We start from the raw sequence: 19,871 nt of genomic DNA on the forward strand, positions 1-19,871 counted from the left end.
TGGATTATCAAGCAGTGCACAAGATCGTTTTCTGGCATAAGCAGGCTATTAGAGTTTCATAAATGCTCAGCCATATACATTATTTTCCTATATTAACCTTACTGAAGAGACCACTGAGGAGAAGACCAATGACCTGGAGAGAGACCGAGGAATATTGACTTTCTTGAATGATCTGGCATTTTGCTTGCTTGTGGTGAATGGTGTTGCCTCTTTCAGCTGTGAACGCAACAGACGCCTGACCCCCCACGTCCCACAATGTATTGAAAAGAGGATAATGATAAAGGATGACAAACACTTGAAGTTCAGCTTGGCCTGGTTTTAAGTGGTGAACTCAACCTTTACTCATCTGCGACCATCCAACTTCACTGTTTTACAGTCCCTCCCTGCTCACTTTCCTACCAGCTCTACTTTTTTTCCCCTGAAGCCTAAATCCAGAAATGAGACAAAGATGAAAAATCTTTAGACTGGCCTCAATTGGAAAAAAGTCTATTGGTCTTCACAGGCCTCCATAAATCACTAGATGACTATCTTTGAAAAAGGAAATTGAAGGAGGAGCATGACAGAATCCATGTTTTTGATTGGCTAATACCTAATCTTAAATATTAGGTGAACATGTTGAAAACCCAAGGCAGAGGATTTTTAGAGGATTTTTTTTCCCCACTGGAAAATGATGATTTGACAAAACTAAAGTTCTTTTACTGGTACGTATGGCTTTCATTAACATATTTGCAGGAAATGTTGAAATATTCTGCTCTTACCTTTCCATTACAGCCTTAATATTATCCTGCTATTTTATATAAATGCAAAACGAAGTCTAATTGATTAAGTGCAAAGAAAACATTTTGTTCTTAATTTTTGTACATTTCCCTCCATGTAAAATTCCACATTATTCACTTTTACTTATTCAGAATGAAACATTTTGAAGCCCTGGAGTTTTCCAGAGGATAGGATGTGTTGTTTTTGATTGCCCCTAGTTTTAGTGCAGTCATAAGATAGAAGCAATTCTGAGGGTATCATGAGATTAAGAGTGAAGGAGGGCAACATATGACATGGCCTGAGGTTTCTGCACCGTACTGCAGCACCAAAATGCCTCCAAAGCTCCATTCAGTGGTGTCACTGGAAAACTTTCTTTTAACTCACTAGAGTTGTTTTTCTTTTTTTTAATTTATTGGTTTTGGTTTTGGTTTTGTTCTTCTTTTCCAGGGACTTTTTGCAGAGTCCAACGTGCTTTCTCTTTTCTACCTTTTCCAAGCTTCAGTGAGTGTAATGCTCTCTGTTGGAGGTGCACATGTAGGATAGAGAACAAGAAGAAATGCTTAGCCCCAGCCTAGAGGTGGTAAACTGCCTGAAATTTCTTCACGGGAGACATATTCAAAGCCCTGCTGGAAGGTGGAAATATGGATGATATAAGACTAGGCTATTTCATGGTTTATAACTTTTATCAGTATGTAAATTAAATACAGTGAATAACTCTTTCAAATGTTCACAGTAAAAATGTTCATTTGGTCACGTTATCAAAAAATAAGCAATGAGAGAGACGGCTCCATGGTAGAGAGAGTCAGAGGCAGAGATGTGATTAGCGTACAAAGTTGTCTTAACCTTTATTCTGAGTCGTGCTGCATACTTTTACTTTTTGACCTGAGGAAGATCATTCACACACGTTTTCAAAACAGCCATTAACTTCAGGTGCCCAAACTGAAACACTGCGAGTGGGATTCCTCTCCCCTGAGGTGTCCGTGTGCGAGGTAGCCATGGATAGTGCAGTTAGAGCTGCGAGAAAGCAGCAAGCGCTTCTAAGACGCATTATGTCTGACCCGTTTTGGATACCTACGTCAGAATGAAAGGTATTTCTCTCAGAAGTGCCTATTTCTATCCACAGACTGTTGAGGGCAGCTTGTATGTCTAATTCATACAGGGGTATCATCTGCAGTGTCAATGTCCAAAGTTAGGCCAGGGGAATCTGCCCTCTGGCATCTATGTTTGACACAACTGCTGAGTAGCAAGCCCTACTGATTCAGATGGCACCAGCATGGGAGATATTTTGGAAGCAAAACCAGTTTCTTTTAATCTTAAACATGGATCTTCTAAAAACTTTTTAAATCTGACAGCCTGGCAATTTTCTCCTAAGTGAAAGCATCCTCTGAGGATCACACTGCTCCTGCTTCATGACTCCTAGCTCAGAGCCCAGCAAAAAAGAGAAGATACTACTAGGAAGTCACAGATACTCTTAAGGCCCTAAACTACTGTGTTGTTCCTTTCAGCATACCATTGCTTCAGACAAAAATTGTCTTGTTTTTAGCATTACAGCAGGAGTCGGGTAAGATCGGTGTCTTGTGCATTTTATTAATGAAGATTTTCACAGTCTGGCAGTTTCAATGCCTGCTCAGTTGCTATTTCTTGTATTTATGCGTAGCAATAACACCCATACAGGATTCTAATAATGAACAAGAATGCCTAAAAATTATAGGGTGTTAGAATAGAGAAATGGAGAATAGAGAAAACTCAGATAACAATCCCAACCCATTATATCTATCTTGTGAATTGTTAGAGAAGGGTAAAAATCTTGAAAAATATAAATAGAAACATTGGAGCTTTTTAATAGCAATCCAATGTACTAATGTGCATCCTAAGCCAAATTCAGCCCTCAGTTAAGTGACTGGAACACTCATGTAGTCAGAGAAAATTCATGGAGTCAGACTTATGCCTAAATTTGCCTTGATGTGTTATATGGGGTAGCTCACATTTTTTTTTCCATGTAGTGAAAATACAGTTTTCAACCAAAATCTGTTACATCTCTTCAAAAATAATACACTAATTTCCTTTGATAGAAGCTCAGCTACACCAAATAGAGCTTTATGTAATGCTCAAAATAAAAAGAATAAAGAACTGCTACAGTCCTAACACAAGCTGGGACGAACAGGATGTGTATCTGCGTTCTTGTTTGAATTCAGCAGGCTTCTCTTTTCTAAAAGAACAAATGGATCTTGCTTCCCCAAGCATATGGCAGCAACACATGCAATTTACTTCCCATATGGGGTCTCTTTCAGGCAACCGTCAGGCAACAAAACGTCACAAGAAATTGCTTTAGACCCGTCCTATATTGTACAGACACTTAGCATTCCCTTTTGTAGCGTTGTCCGTAGCTCCAGGTGGATGCTTTTAATATAATTGCTGTTTGTACCTGAAAGTTAGGGAGCATAGAAATGCCTCTACCAGCACATTGTGAAAAAATGCAGGAATCCTTGAGATGCCGATAATCTAATTTAGCAGCAGATGAAACCAGTTAGTGTGACAAATAATAAGAATGAATGGGACTGGAAAAACAACACTATATGCTTATTGCATAGCATATTTTATCACTAGCTCTCAAAGCACTTTGTAAATAGGGTAAGCAAATTTATTGCTATTTCAAAGATGGAGAAACTGAGGCCCAAGGAATTGAAATTTTCAAGGTCTCAAGGCATGGCAGAGCTGATATAAAAGTTAGGTTCCTAGATCACAGTCCAGTTCTTTATGCACCTAATCACACTGCGTCTTCCTTACGTATTTTGATCCTATTTAAATGGACCATGCAATATCCATGAATAGTTTGGTCACATATGTGTAAATATGTGGGCAAAGACACACACAAAACAGGCCTATTTACTTCCTTAGCTGCCTGCACAATCATGCTTAATTGCTAAATGTTGTTGTGTAGGCAACACAATAAAACCAAAAATGCTTAGAAAATGATCAGATGTAGATTTTAAACACTAGTATCAGAAGGGCCTTCCTTCTGCAATGAAGACAGCATGCATATACTCAATGGAAATTAGACATTCAGGCAGATGAGGCTGGAATTTCTGGCACTGTAAAGAGCACAAATCAACAAGGCATTAAAGTAAATAAACAGAGAGTGGCCTGGAAAGTGAACATTCTTGCATTTGTGCTTGATGTAATTGTAATGAAGACATCAACAGAGAGATGGAAACAGGAAAGAAAATCACTTTTTCAGTGCACATGCCTTGTATGTAAATGGTTTTAATACTAGCAAGGCCAAGAGAAGGAAGCATTCATAAACTTCCACCATGATGGATTTTTATGAACACCATGTTGGGTACAGCATATAACATAGGCTGTCACCTTACACTGGACCTGGAAGACAAGGAGAATGGTCAATAGATACCGAAGGAAATGGAGCAAGATACAAAGGGTATTGAAGTTTTAGCCACATAAAGGTTAATTATGTGGCTATATAAGCTGCTTGGCCAGGTTAATGAGGCACTCTTATAAGCACATAAGATTATTTAGAGTCAGGATACAGAGAAGATGACCCGGGTGCTGTGAGAGTCTCCTTTTAAAGGAAGAAAGGAAAAGAACAGAAGGAGCTAGTGAAAAGAAGTATTAAAGAAATGGGCAGAGAAACAAAAAGAGACCTTGAGAAGAGCAGAATTGGAAAAGCCAAAGAAAGAAAAGATTTCAGCAAGGCATGTAAAACTGATGGCACCAAGGTCAATTAGGAAGTTTAGGACCTGAAGTAGATGTAGACCAGTTGTTGAAGAAGCGATGGCATCTAGCATATGTACCAGCCACCAGGAAGTACATGCGCACCAGGCCAGTGTTTGTCCCATTTCACTTGCCATTGCACAGAAGCAGATGAGAGAATTTTAGTCACTTAGTGAGAGTCCTGTCTTGGAGAATATTATTTTTCTTTACAAACCAAGCTTATATCATATCCCTTGACCATCCTAATGATGACAAAAGCATTGGTACAGCTGTCTTTAAATGTCTATGCCACAAAACCCAAATAACTGTGCTGTGAAAATCCAAGCATTTCACCACAGCACATCACATAGCCAGCTTTGAGGCAATAATTTGGTCTTGCTGAACTCAGGCTGACCAAGGATACTCTGCGCCCAGAGTTGCACACAGAGACTGTGTTTGAAAGGAAAGGCAGAGAGTGAAAAGGGCCTGCACTATCAGCCCCTTAGTAAGAATTTGCAAAAATGTGTAGAGGCTGAACAGGAACATTACATCAGTCTGTTCTTCCCAGTGCAACCCACTGAAATTCCTATCCTGATTAATCTGACACTTCACTTTTACCTTTGTCAGCTGTCATGGCCCTTTTTATTGAGACTGTATATTAAGTTAGTCTGGACTTGAACTTTAAGTTTGCAGTTAGTAAGTTTTTGATGTATGTTTATAATAATTTTTCTTTAGTTCACGCCAGCAACAACCTCCCCAATGCCAAACACCCCACGCCCAAACTGCAGTTCACAAGAGACTTCCCATTTATTCCAGCCAGGTCAAGCCACAATCAAAGTCCCATTCCTTGGATGCTTGTAATGGGTTATAAAACTGATAGTGACATGAAGAAAGAAAGCCTAGTGCTCAGACACAGTAATTGCTCAACAGTCCGCGAGAGAAATATGCACAGTATGTAGTAAGCAGACAGCACAGAGTGAATGGAGAATCTAGAAAGAGAAACATATTGTTCTCCTATGTAGACCTCTAGATGACATCTCTCTGCCTTAGTCTAGGCTGGAATTAACCTTATGAATTCAGGTAATTATTCTTCATGCTGACTTGTGTGTGAACGGCTTTAGAGATCCTTCTCCTTTCTGTCTCCAGCAAAAGCAGTCTACAGGGATATTTCGGATCTTAATTGAAAGGGAAATGTTTGCCAAAGGTCAGTTCAAGTGGAAGAAAAGCCCCTTTCACTGTGGCTGGGGGTAGAGCAGAACATATACATAGCTCCAGGGAACCATGGAGTGCCTATGTATGTGATTTATTTGCTCAGAGGGAGGTGGGAGCCACTATTTGCATGGATTAATGCACTAGGTATTTTTTCATGCTTGGAGAGCCTCATGTCACTTGTTAGTGTCCTCCACCTTGAATGCAAAATGGCATTCAGAGACCAGAATCTTCCTTTTAAGAAGACAAGGCCAACAACCCTGATGTAGAAACTTGGGTTTAAAAACACAAAAAGAATAGGGAATTACAAGGAAATGCTGAATGCATCCTTACAGTTTGGCACAGATATAGGAAACAGCATGAATGTTCTTAGCAATGTCTTCTGTAAAATTGGACATCTACCTCTTTGCCACGTGGACATTTCTCTCTAGATCCAGGTATCTCTTGTGGCTCTCTTTCCATTCCAAAAATTATGTATCATGAACAGTAGGGTCACTTCTCTATTTTTGTTGATAGATAATATATGGCATGAATGGAGCTATACATTGTTTTCATTCTTAAAGTTTTTTTTTTTTTTTCCTTAAAAATATCTCATTTGAGATGGTCAGGCTAGGCTGCAGGCAGCTGCAGGCTTGGGTGCTTAGGAAAGAGAGTCCCCAAAGACTGTATGCCCTCAGCTCTCTGTCAACTCACCAAGGTTTAACCTGTATTAAAAGACACCTATTCTCTTCAGTATCCTGAAAAAAAACCCCTAAGAGAGAATTAAAAGGTTTCCTAACAAAAGACTGAGATCTATAATGAAAAATTGACTTGATAAAGTGTTTTGATACTATCAGTTTCAACTAAAACTGGCAAAACTATCACCAGTTTACCCAGAGGTTCTTATTAAGCATGTCCTCCTGCTCCCATTTGCTCCTGCAGACAGCCATCATGATACACGTTCTCTGCGATAACTGCAGCAACCAGATATCTCTGTGAATGCTGGCTCTCCATCAGCTGCTTACAAAGCAGACTGCTTCAAGGAAAGGCACTAGCTCATTTAGAGACAGTTCAGACTCCTGCTGCATTTAGGATGTAAAGGCTATCCGAGCAGGCCATGTAAGCCCCATATGCTGCAACCTGTGCTGCTACCTTCTTTAGACACCTAGACCTTGGCCTAACCACCTTGACGTGCTGCCACCTACAGAGAGTCTACTGTATTTTTCATAGCAGCCTTTGACACCCATTTTGCACAGAGATACAGAGTGCTTGAGGTCCCTGCAATTTCTGTGAGTCTCTCTCTCCTGAAGATCAGGTCCTGTGTGTGTCAATAAATCACCCTGGCAACTCAGCAGGGCTCCAGTTACGGTCACTTGCAACATGCCACATTCAGGATGAATGAGCTCATTCTCCTTCTTCTATCCGTCTCCACAATGGAAGAGAGAGTAAGAAAATCCATCGTGGTCCTGAGTATTAACGATCGACACAGCCCTGGGTAGTAGTTTTATCCCATTTCAAAGTGGGATAAGTTCTAAAAGTTACAAATGAAACTGCTCTGGCTAACTGGCAGTGATCAGGACCACTTTTGTGTGAAGTTTCTATAGTTATTTGCATTAAAATAGAATTGTTATGTCTAGCTACAGAGAAGGAAATGAGGAACAGGTGACTTTTTGTTGTAGTCAGAACTAAAAATTGCAAACTGGGAAAAACTAACTGCTCTAAAAATTCAAAACCTTTTCTGTCTTTAAATGCCTCTGAATCAGATTCAACTCACTGTTCTTTTGGAGCATCAGAAAAGCTTTTCTTCAGCAGAACCGTTATTATCTTGCTATATGGATACTTAAAAACAACATGCGTCTGGTCCCTTCAATATATTGTTTCAGTGGAATTTAATGCGTTTTCCTGAGCTGTTGATTGCAGTCTTGTGAATCCTGGTTACTACCCTGGCCAAATCAGCAATACTGTTGGAAGAATAACTATAATCTCATGGTCTCCTTCTCCCAGGAAGGCAACTAGCAAAATAGATAGTTATGCTGTATTGCAACTTCCTATAGCTGTTTTTGATTGCGTTTTCCTCCCTAGTGCTACAAGAAGAATTAAACTCCTGTCTCTGGTGCAGTTTTCAGATGCTCTCCTGCTGTGAACTGATACTCTGAAATGCCCAGTGATTCAGAGCTCTGATATTTCATCTCTAATGGAATTATTTTTGGATAGAATTGTTAGAATTTCTGAAAGTGAGGGCTCAATAAAGTTGGTAGGAGACAAATTACATGTGTCTACCCTTGCTTTCTTCAGTGCTTGTCTCAGAATCAAATTATTTGTCATAACGCATGAAAGTTTAAGTAATTTACAGAAAAATATGGGAGCATTGTGATTATGCAAAACAGGAAATTCAGGGTTTCAAATAGACTTAAAAGAAACCCAGTTATATTGTAGCACAAAAAAATAAGAGAGGGAGATCTAAAAGCTCTCTCTTCTTCCTTTGTAGATGATACTATCATTAGCTCTGTATAATAGGATTATATCCTAGGAGGCGTATGCAATGCACTGCCACGTGAGGTGTATTACGTAATTGCTGGATTAGAATTAAGACATTTTACTGCTTGAAGTGTGAGTTTAAAGTGCTTCAGAAAAACTCAAAACCTCCATGGTTCCTGCCCTGCTCCCCTCAGATGTGGCTGTGCCCCAGAGGAGCCGGGAGCTTGTCAGGGCCGCCTGGCTGATGGGGGGAAACACCCCTGCAAAGGGCATGTGTCACTTCACCATCCAGTGACTGCTGCTCCAAAATCCCCCCAAAACTACTCTGGGAATTCAGTCAGAAATCTGAGCTACCGAGTGGGGCTTGAAAGCCTGCTGATGACTCATGCTGGGATTTTGTGGCCAAGGGAGACATGTCTTTTCAATTAGTTAAATTCCCAAAGCAAGCAACTATCCTTCAAATGATATCAATTGCAAAAGAGTCTAGGCGGTGCAGGAAAGTGCAGTGCACCATCTGTCAGATGCAGGCCTGGCGGGTGTCCTGCGCCGCACGCAGACCTCGCTCCCACGAGGATGCAGCCTGGGATGGAGCTCGGCCCCAGCAGCTCGTGGTGGGCACCATCACCAGCACAGCTGGTTTGGGGGGAGGAGGGGGTTTGCTGCTGAATCCTACCCCTGCAGCACGCGTGTCCTGAGCTTGCAGAAGGGCTTTCCGGGTGATCTGAAGGGTGCAAATTCTCACATCAGCCTTATGCCACCAGTAACTGTGGAAGGCTGCTCTAGGGACGAACCATAATCAAGGCCAGCACCCTCCCCTCCGCCTGTCTAACCAGCGCCTTCTAGAGCCCCATGGGGACACCTAAGCAAAAGCTTTTGTGTGGCTGCCTTACTTGAATTCGGTAGCCTGATTTTTCTGCATGCACGTTAGACTCTTTGACAGTTGTTGTTTCAGGCTCTGACAGACTTACTCTTTCTTTGTTAACCTAAATAAGACTAGCAGCAGCCCTGAGTCCTGGTGGGGAGCTGGTGGCTGACAGTTTATCAAATGTAACCCTTTAACACAGTAAACATCCTGGCCAAAATCAGCTGCAGAACGGTATAGGAAGCAACACGGACAAAGCTGTTTTGCATGCTTTGGAAATAACTTGCCTCTTGCCAGAAGTCTTTATATGTTATGTGGACCATCCCAAAGCAGATGTTTCAACAACATCACTGCGTCAGCTTTTTTGTGACCAGCCTGGGCGTTTTGATCTTTATCTTCAGAAACCGGTGCACCACCCCGGGATATACAGAGGGTTTGCTGATCCTGGTGAAAGCCCTGGGCTTTCCCGTCACACCACAGCTGGAGGGAAGGGAGGTGCCTCCCATCTGCCAGGCAGTGAGAACAGGTGGGCTGAAAGTCGAATGTGCATCTAGCCCCACACATCCCCCTTCCTACCGGTTGGGAATCGGGACTGGCAAGCGACAAGGGAGTCTTGGTGCGCTCCTGTATGTCCCACAACCTGAACAACGCCGGGGCAGGTCTGCAGCATGTCCCACGGGGTACATCCCTCTCCCATTCGGATGTAGAGTGAGGGTCTCAGCTAGGGATGCCAGTGGGGGGTGGGGAAGAGAAGTCAGTCAGGTGAGACATCATCAAATGTACTGGCGATGGCCTGGAGAGGGAGCTGAGAAGCCCCCAGCCCTTTGTGAGATTTGCCTTTTCCTTTCAACGTGCAGTAGTTTTTTGTTTAAGTCACTTAGCTCTGTCTGCATCTGCCCTTCCCACTCTTCAGTACTGCTCTTCCGCTATCCTCACAGTTCCTCACAATTTACCTTAAGCCTGGACTAAAACAAGCAATGTCAGTCAACCAAGTTTGCTGTTTTGCTGCTTATCCCTCTTTCTAGGTATTTTATGCTAGTATTAGAGCCTACTTAACTAGGTGCCAATCCCCTTACCATAGGCCCATTAGAGAGCAGTGGAATTGAGTAGTCCTCCAGCATGTCATGAAGACCACAGTGAGCCTTCCAAGTGATTTGGCAGCGTCAGACAATGCTTTGACTGGCGTTGTGAAAGACCTGTTTTCTGAACGGAGTCACCTCAGATTGCATGCCCCTAGAGAAAATCCTTTATGCACATACTCATGGGAGGTATCAACATTTGCAGAGGCCACAAAGGTTTGAGGTTTTTTTTTTTTAGAGTTTGTAATAACAAGATTGTGTAAGAACCAAATAGCCTTGCAAATAACTATATCCCATTAATCATGACAGCAAATGTTCGGCTGAATAAAATGTTTATTGTGGCTTACGAAGTATTTCTGCACATATAACCTTGTGCAAGACCCAGATATTCTGGGCTCTCCTCTTGAAAGGCATCTGGTTAAGCAGCCATGGTAAAATGATCAAAAATCACTGTTTATTTGCTCAAAACATTAACCAAGTGATTAACTGAGTAATGGGAAACATAAAAGAAAGAATGAACCTTTCTCTTCGTGTGCAGAGCAGTGTTTTTTAGACTTTCCAAAGTTGTTACGCATTTCTGGAAAACAAAACTAAGCTCAGTATGCTTCAACTCAGTTGTGAAAGTGTTCCCCAAACTGAATCATCAGCTCACTGCATTGTTTAAACCTTCATGAAATTCTTCCTCTCTTTCTTGCAGAATTTGAAAGGCAGTGAAATAATTAACTATGATGACATTACCACTTAAGTTAGCACCAGTCTGTCTTAATGTGGGATAAACGGAAATCCATGAGTTCTGGATTTATGTGCCACTAACTGTATATCAGAAGCAATCCTGTGCTCCAAAGGACTGTAAAGATACCGGGGGACTGGAGCAGATGCCAAAGCATAGGATTCCGGAGCATTTGAGATGCCCAAAGGTAGACACAATACTTTGGCTAGATGGAGCCGTTTCTACTCTAAGTGTCCCATCAGTCCTGTGTCATTTCTGCCAGGCCTGTGCTGACGTCCCAGAGGACCTTTGGTGCTTGCGATAGCATTAGAGAACAACCCCTCAGACAAGATCCTCTTGTCAGGTCATCGAGGTTCGTCAGACATAACCTGGTCATGTCACAGCCAGACTTAATACAAGCTTAAGGGCGATGTTTAGGCTTTGGGCATCAAAATTAGCATGCAGATACCCCCTTGGGATGCGGTGCCTGTCTGGGCATGAGGTTTGGATGTAGCCAAATGTGGGGGAGCCACAATCGCACCAAAGCAGGGGCAACCTCTGTGAGTGTGTGTGGGGGGGTGGGAACAGGATTGATCCCTCTTCGGGAGGCAGCGGGGCTGGGTCTTTGTCTACTCCGATGCCCCCGAACGCAGCTGGCCAGTGGGTGACAGATTAGGCATTTGATAATCTACCGATTAAAGTGTAATAAATGCAATGAAAAACACTGTAAGCTATGACTGCTACCTGTTATGCATTTGTTTTAAGCTCTTTGAATGCTAATAACTGATTTTTTTCCCCTAGAAAAACTTTTTCCATATTATTGCTATTTCCTTTACTTGCCCCATTTGCTGTCACCTCTTGTAAATTCAAGTAATGAATTCATGAGACATCTGGAAGGCTTAATAGTAGTACCTGGCACACTACCACAGCTACCATGTGGCAATCCCAGAACACGTGTAACCTGCAGCAGTGGAGGAGATCTCCCAGCGCTGGTCTGATTCTTACAGCAGTAAGAAGCAGTAAAAGTCCCTTTGAGGCAGAACAGGAACATATCCCTGGGGCCTGTAGGGCAGAAATGTACATGCCCACTTGGTATCAACCCAATGCTTCCTGCAAGTGTTGGGTCTATTCTGCATGCACTGTGCAGGCAGTCTGCTCGTGTTTAGTAAATCTGACCCACTGGGATATATGTCTCCCAGCACACACCACACAAACTGTACATTTCATGTGCATAAATGTGTAGTAAGCTCAGTGCTTCTACACAATGGGCAGTTGTTCTGTGTGTGTGCGTTAAGTCCACTCGGGACTTCTAAAAAGCACCAGAATAGCTGCGCAGACACAATGTGAGCAATCTGTGCAACAGGCAGAGCAAGGACTACCATCTTATTATGTCTGTGTTGGCAGAGGAATGGAATTGTATGGGATTACCTCCTTGGAAATGTTGGACTCTACTGTTCATGTGCTACATAGCAAATCTACACATATGCTTTAAAAATGTCAGGAGGAATTCAGATGTCTGGCATCTGGTTTGAACTCCTAAGGGAGGTTGGACTAGATGATCTCCAGAGGTCCCTTCCAACCTTACTGATTCTATGATTCTATGATTCTAAGTATAAGAAGAATCTGTGATAACCTACACGTAAATTAATCAGAGCAAAGGGAAGCAAAAAGAGATAATTTGTAATCTGTTCACTGTGAAATACTTAACAAAACCACTCCCTGTTATTATAAATCTTCCTGACTTAATTGACAGTACATTAATCAACAAGATAAAACTGACATACATGTGTGTGACTGCTATGAAAGGACTAGCAAAATGAGTTGTCTTGCTCTCAACTAGCATTAAAATCGGGTTAGTAAGAATATGTGCAATGCAAGGCACTCACTTGAGCAATTCATTAGCTCCAAAAGCACCAAGTATACATTTTAAGTATCTTGCTGAACTGGAACCTAAGGCAATCAGAAATATATTGTACTGCATGCATTTTCCCTGAAATGCTAAACAGGGTAGTAGGACACTGATTTCCAGCAAATGCCTACTCCTCCATCATTGCTGCAACTAGATCTCTGCTAAAGTGTAAATAATCACTAGATTATTGAAACCTTTGTAATGCCGTAATGTTAATTTTACCAAGAAACATACAAATGCCTGTGAAAACTATAAATCAGTCATAAGTGGGTAGATAAACAAATGCTTTTTAATTTTTGTTTCAGTGACATGTGTGGCCCAGCAGTGAACTCCAATTTTGAAATGAATTAAATAATGTTACACAGTTGGTCAGAAAAGGGAAACCAATTTACAATATTTTTTAAAATCACAAATGTTGTTCAATTATTACAGTGAAAAAGAATCAACACATTCTTGAAACTAATTAACAACAACAGTGATTTTTAACAGCACACAAAGCTTTATCTAAAATACTAAGCCATCATAAACACTGCAGTTGTCATGAACCTGTTTACTACTGAAAGGAATTAGCTGAAATGTGAACAGCATTATAGCGGTGGATGAAATGTAGCTAATAATTTCTACATAGGAGCTGTATCCCATCCTCTTACATAGAGTCCCTTATATTTGCTTAGCGAAATAGAAATAAAACTTGCATCTTTAGCCAAAATTCTGTTTAGTGGGTGAAGGTCAAAGGGAAACGGACAAAAAATGAACCAATTCCTCCCAGCCATCTCTCTCTGACGCATCCAGCTCTGTGGAAGCTGCTCTATTCCAGCACCACAGCAACATCCTCCAGTGCCAGCCCACAGGAATGGCACTGAGGACAATAATGCTGACAAAGGCCCTATATTTTCCATGTCAAACAGAAGCGGGGCTTGCCAGTGGGTTGGAGGACAGGCAGGGGAGCCAGCGCACCCAGGAAGTGCCAGGAACCCAAGACAAGCAGGAAAGTCTTGGTTCCCTGTGCACGCTGCCTGGGATCAGCAATTAAGTGGATGAGTTTAGAGAGAGATCTCTGTCTGTCATGTTACTCTACATTAGTGCTAACACAGCTACGTTAGACTATAATATGTCTATGATACTGGTAGAGTGAATTATTAAAGTACAATCTTGAAAAATGTTTAGAGATGCTGATTGCTAGAAAAGATAGATAACTTAGAGCATCTAGATAAAAATGGTGTTTATTGTCTCAAAAATTTTCACAAATGTAATGCAATATTGTGCAGTTCCACAGAGGCAACTACACAGTTTTATTAAGAAACCATTCATTGCCTTGATCTTTTCTGAAGAAGATCTATGTATTCGTGGACCAGAATATTCTGCCAACAAGGAATATTTTCTCTTGGCAGGATTCCAAGCATCAAAATGTAGGCTTTTGTAGCTCTGGTGAGTAATCTGTCAGCAGGGAAACCATGACAGCCTAGAAGAGGGAAAAAAGAAAAAAAAAATCCAATCACATTGGAAACAGATACGCCATAAAAATAAATAAGGGGAAAATATTTTCTGTCTCTGAAGTCTTATGTTGAAAATTATTCTTCTGACAAAAACTGCACACTTAGATTTACTTGCTAGAGTTTTTGATGATGAATCAGGAAAGACCTGAAAAATCTTTTAGGGTGTTCTGGTTTGTAACTGATAAGTTTTCTCAGTGTGGCCAAAATATATTAATGAACCACAAAAGAGAAATTCAGACAAAGCATGTTTAGGCCAAACACTAAGGTCCTTTTGGTGGGCCACACTGTATCCTCAGCTACTCCTAGGTAGCCACTCTAAACAGCATGTGGCTGCCCTTGCAGGTTTTAGCAGAAGCTCCATTAGCACCAAAGACAATCATACCTGAATAAGGACTTTGATATCCAATTTAGTTGTATTTTTTTACAGTAAAATCTGGAAAATCCTAGCTGAGGTTGATGGTTTGACATCTTCCCCTCCTGCCCCCTTCCAATACTTCATACACACTCCAGTAAACTTTGGGTAGGGCAGTCATGGTGAAATAAGAGCAATGGAAATGCCAGCTAAATAATATACAGTGTTGAAGTAGCTGCTTTGGTCTCCTCACATCTGTATACACAACAAGCCCCTGTGCTTTGCTTAGTTTTGCTGAGGCATTACTTGGTTCACACTGTTGTGATTTCACAGTAAGATCAGAATGCAAATTGGCGTTTTGGCCAAGAATTGGATTTACAAGAGCCCCACCGGGGGTTGTGGTCTTCTTTTCTGTCTTTCCTTTCCCTTTAGCATTGCTTACTGAGACAGGTAGTCCCAGGCACACAGCGAAGAAGTGAACATACGGCTATGCAACCCCCTACTGCTACCCATGTCATAGCTGCACTCAACCCTGTTTAGAACTACAGCTGAGCAAATAATTAATTTTCCAGTTTGCTGGCTGAGCTGAAAACACTTGAAACTAACAGAGAAACCAAGACCTACAAGGTCTTCTTTTTAGCTTGATAAAATAAAACGATAACACTTTTTTTTACTCAAACAAAATGTGCAGCTTGAATCCAAAGTAAAGGTTTTGTGTCCTTTAAAAAGTATCAAGGCATTTAGAAACATTTCAGAAAGAAAATCAATAATGTGAGGACTTTTCACAATTTTAAAGCCAAAATTATGCATTGAATTTAATGCAAATTTGTTAATAACTCTGATTAAGTCCAAAATCTGCATTTCTGGCAAATATAATACTCAATCATATAATTAGTTGGAGCAAATGCAGAGCTTTTCTGAGAGTTATGCTAATGCCATTTCATTTTTTTTCATTGCTCTGAAAGTTTTCACCAGCTTTTGTCAACATGATGGTTCTAAAGCCAACAATAAATAAAAAGCTACTGAGATCTGAGAGTAATTTTCTGAAAGCCTAGAAATATTGAAAGTGGAGTTAGGGTTTATATTAAATGCCAAATGTCCTCTTGTGGTTCCCTTGGAATACAGTGTTACCCAGGCCAAAACTGAGGGTCCTTGTATTTCAGAGGCCTTGAAAGCTTTCCTCTAGCAGTGCTTTCTCAGAGAAAGTTCCCGCTATTCTCAGGGGCAGCTTTTCTCCAGAGAAAACTGCAGAATCTCTTGTAGTATCCACTTTAAGGGAAACTGTAGTCTGTAAGACCTGTCCATGGGACCTCAGCATTTAGCGAGCTTTAAAATAGAGGAACTAAATCAATCGTTATAATAAACTCAGTGAATTAAATATGAAAGTTACTATTTATACTGTAGATTTCATTTGGTAATAAAAACTGGGTCAAGCAATAGCAGATTATCATCAAAATAGGTCATATTTGTGGCCAAAAGCCTTTGTGCTACATATAGATAAGATGTCAAAATCTCTAAGTCAAAATTATGATGTGCTGTCCTGTCCATTTGAAATATATGTACTAACACTTACAGTTTATTGAGAAAGTCCAAGCCTGGAATACCAAGCCTGTAGTGAAAGGCAGAACAAAGGTTGACCCTAACTTCTAACTAGTTTTTATCTTCGTTTCTTACCATAATTGTCCATTTTCTGTTTTCAGCCTCCTGGAAAACCAAAGAGTGTGGAGAATAAAATACTTCATCATCAACTTCTTCTGGTTTTCTGGGTAAACAGTGTAAAAATGTCCAGTTGGAAGCAGCAGATTTTGCAGTCTGTAGATCAAAAAGCATACAAAACTAAAGGAATATGCTGGGGCATTAGTGAAAACTTTAACTAGTAAAAAGGTTAACAAATTTTACATAAGCTCCTGCTCTAATGACTTTGATGATGAACTCAGAAAAATTCCAGTGACATCCAAAGAACTGCTTATCTGTGATAATAATAGATGGGAATATCCCCACTCAAGTCCGTAAGAGTTCAGGGCTGCCTCCGTGAAAGCCAAATTTTTACTCTTACTTCTTTGGCTTTAGTAGGGGAGTAAAAATTCCAGTGACATAATGGATCAATAAAGTGCAATCTGTATTGGAATGCCATATAGTAATATAATACTATGGGTAATTGCAACAGGAGCTTATTAAACCACGATTTAAAAGGCTATGATCAGTTCTTTTGATATCGTCACACATAATATATTGATCTAATATCTGAACAATGATTTAAAGCATTTTAAGTCAGTTCAGAGACATACTTGTTAATAGTACTTTGTAAACTTGTATTAAAATGCAGTCAATTAAAACAGTAATTCTGTCAGCAAGGAAAATGTCCTTTTATCTTCAACAATAAATACTTCATGATTTTACATTTTCTCTAACCGTTTTTGTTTAGATAAGTATTTCTGCTAGATGATTTTTAAGGACATATATATTTAATACTTCATCCATTGACAAATGTACATAAAATTGCCCCAAATCCTGCCCAGGCTAAGGGCTTTAAGAATTAATCTGCGAGCTGCTAATTAGAAATAAAGCATAAGGGATTTTTTCTGGTAGCAAAAAGAAAATGCAAGATTAGAAATGTTTCTTTTAATGTCATATTTAAAGGATTTTAAGTTATCAAGAAGTGAAGGGTTAGCTCTCTTGCACTGCTCATGTTCTGGAGCTGGATGTCATTGGGAAGCTTTGAGAGGGGACAAACCATAGGAAGAGTATGAGAATTAACTCAGCTTCAGTGTCTTTGTGAGTTTTTCAAGCTGAAGTGAAGTTTGCATGTGGTTAGTCAATGGTCCCATTGGAAGAAATACCAAACCCTTGCTTTGGTGGTGTTGATTTTTACAAATGTAATCTATAAAAGCATCAACAGACAACTAAATTGGAGCTTTTACCTGCATTGTAATCTGATAACCTTGAAATGCCTTTAGTCTTTCTTTCTTTTCTTTTTCTTGGCCCATGCTTATCCATGTATCTGTAACTAACACATTGGCACCATTTGCAGCTTCCAAAGGATCTGTTGTGAGAAGTAACTTGGTACCATACTAATGTGAATAAAAATAAGGAAGATATAAGGAAGTTTAACTTCATTTATAGCATAAAATAAACTCTATTTTAGCTACTGTATTAGGCTACATCTTAAGCTCCTACCTCTTCGGAGAACTGTTCAGTTATTTTAGTTACTCTGAGGTCTGGTTCAAAGCCCTGCCAAAAGAGATGATAGATAACATTATAGAACATATATATGATCATTAAAGATTATTAAAACTGGTTAGAAGAACGCTGATAGAGCCATTTGCTATTGGAAGAGGCATATGTGTCAGAATTGTAAAGCTTCAGGAAATTATTTTGAAAGTTTCTTTTAGGGATGTACTAGTGGGAAACGTTCTGATATGGTAAAAATTCACCTATTTCAACAGTTATAGAATGAAATGCCTCTGTATCATTCATTTTTTTGTTCTAGGCTGATTCTTTGTTTTATATTTTATATTATATTAAAATGTAACATTTTAAAGAGTTGAATTCAAAACAGTTCCACCAGTCTGCAATGACTTTAAAATTTTTCTTTGTCAAGAAGTTTGGGGATTTTTGAGTACTTTCTCAAATGAATTTTTCTTCCTCCACAGAGCCCCGTGATTTATACTGCAGTCATGATTTCCCCTCAGCCTTTCTGAAGTTGGATTCAGTATAATTATTCCTGTTTGCCATCAAAATAACTGAATTAAGATTCTGAACCTCTGTTCTTAAATAAAGCTGACACTCAAGACACATGCAAGGCCCCTAGCCATGGCTCTTGGGAAGTATCCAAGTGGCTGGCACAGGAATTGGCAAAGATTGACCTCCTTTCTCCATGCACACAGCTTTCTTACTTTGGGAGTTGCGATATGGAGATGCATTCCCAGCTTTGCAGCACTCATCATGATGGAGTTGAGGACATTGTTTCCATCCCCGATCCAGGTGACCGTCAGCCCATTCAGACCACCATAGTGTTCCTGTGAATCAAATGACAGGCCTGGGTTACAATCCAGGGTTGCTGAGCAGGATGAGATCACAGGACTGATCGTGCCAGTCTGACCCAGGGAAGGCTGGCTACCTCCAGACACTAGGTGCTGTTGACATGGGACAACAGCACTATTTGAACTTCCAGCAGCTACAAGACAGTCTGCAAGGGAAAGCCCCCATGTCTTGCCTTACATGAAGACCTGAGTGTTGCAGCTTTCTCTAATGAGGAGCACGTTGACTCATATGCCTTACAGTGAGGCCCAGTCTGGCAGACACAGTAGTGATTTCAGCACCAAAGCTGCAGTTGTTGGTTGGCTATCATTCATCAGTGAATGGTAGGAATTGTTAATTTTGTTGTAGTGACCAAGCTCCTCCCAGCTTCGCCCAAAGATATCTAAATATCCCTATTCAGATTTGCTCTAGCTTGGTTGTCTCTATACCACATTCCCTTCTACAAAGTGACCATGCCCTTAAGCTGCATTTTAACCACTACAGCTGTACTGGGCAGCAGCAGCAGCAGCATCTCAAAAGCAGTTGTGCCATTCATGGCTAGTTCCATCATCTTCATTGTCTCCATCATCTGTCTTCAGAATTGGCTCACTTTTGGAAAGCCAAGGAATGCAGTGATTATTAAGACTATTAAGATTATTAAGTTGATTACCCTAACTTGAAACAGCGTTACAGTGCTAACTGTAACTTTACCTGATTGCATGTTGTACACATGCAATTACTCTGGCTCTCAGCCAGTGGCAGATAAGGCCTAAGAAGGAACAAGAATAATAAGTTACGCATTTCCAGACTAGAACAATTTGAGGCCCTTCAGAATGGTTTGTTTTAAATATGCATATTTGTATGTACTTAAGTTGATACCAGAAAATATGCAAAGATGTAATCAAATACTTCTGCATTCTTGCTATCCATGACTCCATCTTATGACTTGAAAGACTTAAGACATGATGGAGAGCCTTTAATTCTCAAGGCACCAGTTCAAAGCTGGGCCAGGCTACTATTGCATTGTAGTAACTAGAAGCCAGACAATGTTTCAGCACTTTGTGTGACATGATTCAATGCTTGTCAGAGAGGATAAACCTCCACACTGCAGAGCTTTACTAACTGGCAACCTTGTAGACAACCTTGGCAAAGATGCCAAAAGACTGAACAGGAAAGGGGCTGGAACTACCCCCTCCTCTCCTGGCAGCAGCTTCTCCTGAACAAATATTTGTGAAGCTGCTTCAGAACAAACCTATTGTCATTTCTGCCAGTGACCACAATTTTGAGTCAAAAATAGTAGCATTTGGAATATTT

At 40.5% G+C, this 19,871-nt stretch overlaps 1 protein-coding gene across 1 annotated transcript in view; it reads right to left on the bottom strand.

Annotated features, from left to right (window-relative positions):
* Nucleotides 1-14,091: 14,091 nt before the first annotated feature.
* Nucleotides 14,092-19,871, bottom strand: part of OTC (ornithine transcarbamylase) — a 28,742-nt gene continuing 22,962 nt past the window's right edge. Inside the window, exons 6-10 of the mRNA XM_062574010.1 lie at nucleotides 18,434-18,556; nucleotides 17,715-17,768; nucleotides 17,459-17,608; nucleotides 16,212-16,349; nucleotides 14,092-14,151 (exon numbers count right to left, since the gene is read on the bottom strand). Of these exons, the coding sequence (XP_062429994.1) occupies nucleotides 14,092-14,151; nucleotides 16,212-16,349; nucleotides 17,459-17,608; nucleotides 17,715-17,768; nucleotides 18,434-18,556 (525 nt within the window). The remainder of the gene's footprint in view (nucleotides 14,152-16,211; nucleotides 16,350-17,458; nucleotides 17,609-17,714; nucleotides 17,769-18,433; nucleotides 18,557-19,871) is intronic.

The sequence above is a fragment of the Rhea pennata genome, chromosome 1 (assembly GCF_028389875.1).
Source record: "Rhea pennata isolate bPtePen1 chromosome 1, bPtePen1.pri, whole genome shotgun sequence".
In the NCBI taxonomy this organism is placed as follows: domain Eukaryota; kingdom Metazoa; phylum Chordata; class Aves; order Rheiformes; family Rheidae; genus Rhea; species Rhea pennata.